This window comes from Papaver somniferum, chromosome 8, assembly GCF_003573695.1.
Source record: "Papaver somniferum cultivar HN1 chromosome 8, ASM357369v1, whole genome shotgun sequence".
NCBI classification, from domain to species: Eukaryota; Viridiplantae; Streptophyta; class Magnoliopsida; order Ranunculales; family Papaveraceae; genus Papaver; species Papaver somniferum.
Genome location: NC_039365.1, coordinates 89,073,854 through 89,080,936, shown reverse-complemented (window position 1 = coordinate 89,080,936; position 7,083 = coordinate 89,073,854). Strand labels below are relative to the sequence as shown.

The following is a 7,083-nucleotide window of genomic DNA, read 5'->3' as shown; positions in this document are numbered from 1 at the left end:
TTTTGTGACAATAAAGTCTTCAAAAAGCTAATATTCCCAAAACGACCCTATAGAGAATAAACCAACATTCCTATAGTCTATATAATCTATGTATACTTTTCTATATACTCACCACCTATTTCAGCAAAAATTTCTTTCTTCTTTTTCTTTATCCCTTTGTAAGAAAAGACTAATTAAAGTAAGTCACGTGCAAATGCTTAACAAAGATGAAAAGCAAAAATTACAAACAAAACAAAGATTGCAGAGAAAAGAAAGAAAAAAAAAAGAACCAAAACCCACATTTATAAAATCCAATTGTTACAGGAAACTTAAAAAAGGCCCCATTACAAAATGGAAAAAAAGTTCTTCATCCTCCATTACAACAAACAAAAGTAAGATCTCTTCTTCCCTCATAAAACACTTTAACTTAAAGAGTTGAAGAATAATGATCTCTGGATTTCTTTCTTTTTCCTCTATTCTTTTTCTCATTCCTTTGCAACAGCAAAAACATATAAAAATCAATGTAGATTTTCTTTTTCTTCATTATATTTACCTTAAGAGAATATTATAATATTATTATATAATATGTTGGAATTCACGAGGTAGTCTTACACAGCTTTGCTAGAGGAAGAATGACTTCAACTTTTCTTTCTTTCAACCCTTTTCTTTTTTCCTTTTCTTTTCCTGTCTCTTTTGTCTCCTTGTCTTTCTTTCTTTTCTTCTCTGATTTTTGATGAAGTGGGTACCTGATTCCTATAACATCAACCATACTGATCTTCTCATAGATTTTATATAATGAGTTCAAAATGAGTAGTAAGTGTAAGTAGCAGTAAGTCATGACAAAATCATCATCATATAATAATGATCATTAAAATCATCATCAATGGGGTCTGCCCAATGTAAACTCCAAGTTAGGTTTCTTGGGGCTAGTCCCTAAAAGACTTGCTGTTGAGTTCAAATCTGATACTCTCTCTTGGCTTAAACACTTCGGGTCAATATCATTCTGTCACAAGGAAAAAAAGAATCAAAAACAAAAAGAAGTTAATAAAAATGGATAGAAAGTAAAATATTGCAGTACCACCTATTTGGTGTGTTGATGAAAACCTAAAAATCAAAATCAATGCAATATTTTGACCAAGGAAATTTGATAGTAATTTGAAACAAATGTATACCATTCTCAATGCATATCCTATTTCATACATTGACATCTTTTTCAACCCAAATCGAATATTGATCAAAACTTTGCCTTGATTAAGTTTAATGGGAATCACTGCTACAGATTGTTCAGTTATTGAGGTAACGTCTCGATCGACTAGTGTAGTTTTTATATGTAACCCTGTTTTTCGTCTTTCTATAAGTAAAACTTAACCTTGACTCTATGTTGTAGTGATCACTATTATTGACTTATGTTTGGTCATGGGAGATGGCCAAGATACTCTTTAGCAAACTACCCTCTTTGAAAGGTTTTTGTCTTTCTTCACTCTTCTTGCTTGAATGCTTGATATGTTGACGGAGTTAAAAGATTAGAGACAGAGAAGGGAACTAGTAGATATGATTCTTTAACTTTTGACTCTTTATATATTCATTCTTATAGAAAGAAAAAAGTTTCATATGAGGGGAACACTATTTTGCAGTTCTAGGTTTTAATCTTTTACTTTTTTTTTCTTTGCTTTTGTGGAGAAAGTAAGTTAGGGTGTTTAAGTGGGTACCTCAAAAGGGGGTGCAGTCCCTCCAAAATGATCTCTCCTTTTGCCATGCAACCAAGCTTCTCTACTGCAAAAAACAAACAGTATATAGAGCGAATAATTTCAATCAGTGGAAGCCATGCATGAAAAAATCAAAAAGCAAAAACTAAGAAAAGAAAGATATCATTATTTTACAATTAACTTGATAATTTAAACATAATCTTTAGCCTTATCATTTGGATTTGATTGAAAGTAAAGTTGATGAATATCAATAATCTCTCCCATGTGATAACCCATTATCCGTAATAAGAAACAAGAAGGAAATTTCAGAGGCGTTAGCTTTGGAACCAAGTTTTCTCTAACATATTATGCATGGGGGACCCTTGTGCTTTGCCCTAATTGACCCACAAAATCTAGATGAAAGAGAGACTTTCTTCATCTCAGGGTATATATATATATATATATATATATATATATGGGATCATCATCATCATCATTTGTTTTGGAATATTGGTATGAAGAGATTGTTTTATTCGTACGTGCTTTTGAACATCTACATAAGTTAGATTTAGATTATTACCCCATTATAGGTAGCTAGCTAGGGTTTCCATGCATATTTGCCTGATATCAGACATAGAACAAAACTAAGATATGGTATTTGTTCTTTTAGTGATCATTGTGTATAGATACTCATGGCATGCCAAAACACATTAAAGTATAATATTCACATAGTACTGCGTCTTATACAGTCGTAACATCAAAACTGCAGTGCCTTACTACAGTGGAATATGTTTTTCATGTTTTTTCATGGACTTGTACCTGTTGTCTGTACCTATTCTTGGGTAAAAGAGAGTCGGAACCGATCTACCAAGTCTTGGTTCCATATAATCACGGACTGAATAAAGGAAACACCTACTTTCAAGTGAACTGATTCACCAAGTCCCAAAACAAACTCACCACTCGGTATGTTAAGTTATATTATCGAAGGTTAAGTTATATTATCGAAGTCAAGCATACATGGAGAATCCTAACCAACATATATAGATAGACCAATAACAACTGGACCAGACTTTCTAATGGCTCGACAACTGCCTTTCTAGGTATTTCATTTGTTTTTTTTACAGCATATATTTGCTCTCATAACTAATACGTACGTACACGGTACACTTACTTAGAGAGGTCTTACAAAATATCTATAGGTATAACCATCCTTCCAGTGATGAAGTAAATTAAAGGCACTATTTCAAAGCATGTTACTTAGTACCTTCAATTTTCAAGAATTAATACACAAATCTTAAATATGATTAAATAAACTGAAGCAATCAGTAATTATTAATCAGTATTTACTGCCCATGAATATATATATATATATATATATATATATATATATATAGCTTCATTGAATTTGAACCTGGCCATATAGAAAAATGAAAACTAACCACTTAACACCCCAACTATCTTTAGTTTTATGCTCTAATAAGGATTCGAACTAATTACCGGGAAGTACCTGTACTCGGATTACAAAAGAAAAATTTAAATGTTGCAGTACCTTGAGGAATTGCTCCAGAGACTGCAATAATCTTGATCTTGGTTCATGTTATTATTTGGTCTTCCATGTTGCACTGATAGTTCAGATACACGAGGATGCTGAATATCAAGCGCGACATCGTTAGATATTTCTCCGGCTGACCCATTTTCAAATCCATCAGAATGACCTAAAAAAACAAAAACGAAGAACAAAATTTCATGCCCAATTTCTTATATATTTTATAATCAAACGATAAAAAGCAGAAACTTGATGAACGTATGGAATTTAGTATTCATATTAGAAATAGTTGATTACCCGAAGAAGCGGAAGGTCTGTCGGTGGTCTTTACCGTTCGATACATCTACAAACAAAAACAAACCAACTGATCACATTATAATCTAAAAATATACTACTATATTTTATTTCTCAATTAGAACCTACTAATGTTTATTTAACTTAACTAGTGTATATAAATATAAAGGTATAGTACATTCTGTGAGTGATAGATGTATGTATGAGTTTCATGGAAGATTTAGAAACCCAATGGATGAAGAAATCATTGAGAAATAATTAACAAATTGTACTTTCTTCTTATTTCTGCAAACTGCAAAAGTAGAGAAACCAAAAAATAATATGTTTCTGTTTTCTATTATATTTTATATGAAAACAAATTAGGTCTTGATTAATTCACTCAGTTTCTAAACCAGTAGTACCACTTCTGAAGTGTTTTTCAGGGCTTTGTCTTACATATATGTATCTCATCTTGACTCACTTTTTTTCTTACTTCTTTTATTAGAAATGATTTCTTCTACCAAGTAAAAAGCTGCTTGTTAACTTGCACAAATCTCAAATCAAGAGAAAAAAAAGTATTTATTGCGAAATTTTTTATTTTCTTTTTGAGAAACCCCATGTATAGATAGAAACCTTGATTCTTACAATGTCTGTTTGTATTGACAAATGACAATTATCCAATACACACACCCCATGTACTGTTGTAGTCTTCACAAGAATAATAAACCAAGAGAGTTTTAGAGAGAGAGAAAGAGTGAGAGTTTGTGCTACCCATTAGCTTGAGAAAGTTAAGAACTTAAAACCCATATGTGAAAAGAGGTCAGAGAGAGATTATTAATATACCTGTAAATGGGATTTAACATGAGCTAGAGTGAGATCTTTAACATCCATAAGTTCAAGTACTGATTTTGGTGTAGCCCCTAAAAACCGCAAAACAAAACCAAGAATCTAATTAATAAACCAAACTTGATTGAAATAGTTTAATTAATAAGTAATGCTGGAGGGAATAAGAAATCTAATAAATAAACCTAGAGAAGTAAATAGCTGGATTGTTAATTCAGTTGTTGAAGCTAGCTTACTTTCATGACCACCTAAGAGCTCAACAGCATGAACGAATCGATTATGAAGAGTAGTAGTCCATCGCATTCGAGGAGCTCTCATACTTCGTTTAGCCGGAAATCTTGTTAAAAATCTTGATCTCATAAGATGATTTTGGGATTGAAAAGAAGTTGAAGTAGTTGTACTTGAAGGAGAAGAGTTAGAAGTATCAAATGGTTGTTGATGAACAAAAGAAAATGAAGAATTTGGATTATGATAAACTGGAATTCCTCTTATGGGTTTTAAATAACCTAGTTCCTGATGATGATGATGATGACTGTGATTATGAAATGATTGCTGGCTCTGCTGCTGTTGTTGATAATAAGCTTGTTGATGATTATGATGTTGTTGGAATTGTTGGTTATGATTATGATGATGAAAATGATGATTTTGATGTTGATGATGAGGTTGGATAAGATTTCCTTGGTGATGATTAATATGAAGATTGTTAAAGTTAGATTCTGTTGAAACCCTAGTTGGATGATGATGATGATTATGATTATGATTTGTTAAAGAAAGTTCAAAAGAAGTATCAGATTTTGCAGCAGTAGTCGAAGCAGTATTATTAGAATCCAGTGCTCTTCTCCAGAACCCTAGATCCATCTCTTCTTCTTCATCGTCATCATCATCTCTTGTTGTTGTTCTTCTCCAACTAGATGTTGGTTTACTACTGGGAGGACTAATTTGTAGTGATAGATCAGGTTGTGCTGGAAACAGTTCCATCACCACTCCTACTCCTACTCCTACTCTTATAGAACACCAAACCTAACCAACACGATATGCCTAAGCTAGTAATCTTCTTCTTCTTTGATTGTTAATACTAGCTAGTTTGTTTTTGTTGATAAACTAAACAAAGAAAATGGTATCATAAAATTTGTGAAAACTTCTCTATCTATCTATCTATCTATCTATCTATCCATCTATAGCTAGGAATTTGGAGTTGGTTTTTGATTGAGATGAGAGAATGAAATTTGAGGGTGGTTGAAGAAATTTGATAGTTTTGGGTTTCAAAAGGATGGGAAAGAAAGGAAGGAAGAAAGAAAAGAAAGATATGACAAGTTTGTAGAGTGAAATAGTTGTGTGTGTCTTTGCTTGTTTGTGTGAAGTATATGTGAGACAACGACACTTAGTAAGAGCTAGCTCGGAAGGAGAGCAGAGAGAGAGTTGAGAGTGTATATAGAGAGAGATGAGGATGTTTTATTTTGTGGACGTGGGAGTAAGAATAAGATAGAAGAAAAAGATGAAAAAAAAAAAAGAAAAAAGGGAAAATTATAAGCTGCTTAAGACTTATTGATTCCTTTTTACTACTCACTCATTCACTCACTCTCTTCATCTTTTCTTGTTTTCTGTGAGACAAAAGAAAAAAATTTAGTGTAAGCTTTAACGTGTGGGTTTGTCTCTCAACCACTAAGGTGTACCTTCCCTTCTATCTATCTGACCATCTATTTCTTCTTTCTATTTTCTATTTTCTTTACAATTTTCTCTCGTATTCATTGAATTGAAAGTTTGGTTGTTGTTCTTTTCTAAAAACCCTAATTCTCTATTGCTTTAAAGATTTGACTTGATTAGCCTTTAGGTGTTTATACTTTGCTAATTCTAATCATAGGTTGAAACCAAGAACCCACTCTCAATCTATATCAACATTTTCTGTTCTTATAGATTCCTTTCATTCTCATGCATCAAACTCATTAATTCTCTGTCATCTTCAAAACTTTATTACCCTCCCATTAAATGCCACATTTTTGTTTTTGGAGACTACAAGATGTAGTTAAACAAATTATTCATTATATCAAAACAATCATGTTAAAGGTGCGGCGGATTCCACTGGAGGGGCTGCAGTGAATAGGACAAAAAAGATCATTACATGGTAATTCGAAGTGCCACTTATAAAAAAAACTGAAAATGACTAATTAACCCTTATATAGTTTAGTGTTGATAAACTAGTTTAGTGTTGATAATCAAATTTCACTTATATTAACTCTAAACCAAATCAAAATCAGATTTTTAGAGTTTAAAAAAAATTTAAAGGAGAAGAAAAGAAAAACTTTTATGATATTTGTGAAACCCTAAATTTTGATTCACTCAACCAAAATGAGTGATTCCAGTGACAAATTTGAGATGGGTGAATCTCTAAATTAGTTCTCATTAGCTTTTTGTCGCTCAAAATTATCTAAAGAACGTAAAAAAAATTTAAACTTTTAAAATTTCAGAAGAACTTACAGTTGGAATTTAGCTCGTTACCAACCGTAACTGAGAAGTATCGAATGCTAACCGTAACTGGTTCAATTTTGGGAAAACCCAATCGTAATACAAGTTACGGTTGGTAGAATGACAACATATAGCAACCGTAACAAATTACGGTTGGTAACTAATGAATCGAGATCAACCGTAACTAACCTACGGTTGGTAAGATTATTTGAGTTACAAGTCGTAACTCAAATACGGTTGATAACAGTGATGCAATTACAAACCGTAAAAAGAAAATGAAACATCCAAGACAAC

At 32.1% G+C, this 7,083-nt stretch overlaps 1 protein-coding gene across 1 annotated transcript; it reads right to left on the bottom strand.

The window, feature by feature from the left end:
* Positions 1–259: 259 nt before the first annotated feature.
* Positions 260–5,751, bottom strand: LOC113301964 (probable transcription factor KAN2). Its single transcript, XM_026550795.1, has 6 exons — positions 4,563–5,751; positions 4,327–4,403; positions 3,508–3,553; positions 3,214–3,379; positions 1,689–1,752; positions 260–982 (listed from the first exon to the last, which is right to left on the bottom strand). Exons 1-6 carry the CDS (start codon positions 5,302–5,304, stop codon positions 860–862), a joined length of 1,218 nt encoding a protein of 405 aa, XP_026406580.1. The 5' UTR covers positions 5,305–5,751; the 3' UTR covers positions 260–859.
* Positions 5,752–7,083: the final 1,332 nt, after the last annotated feature.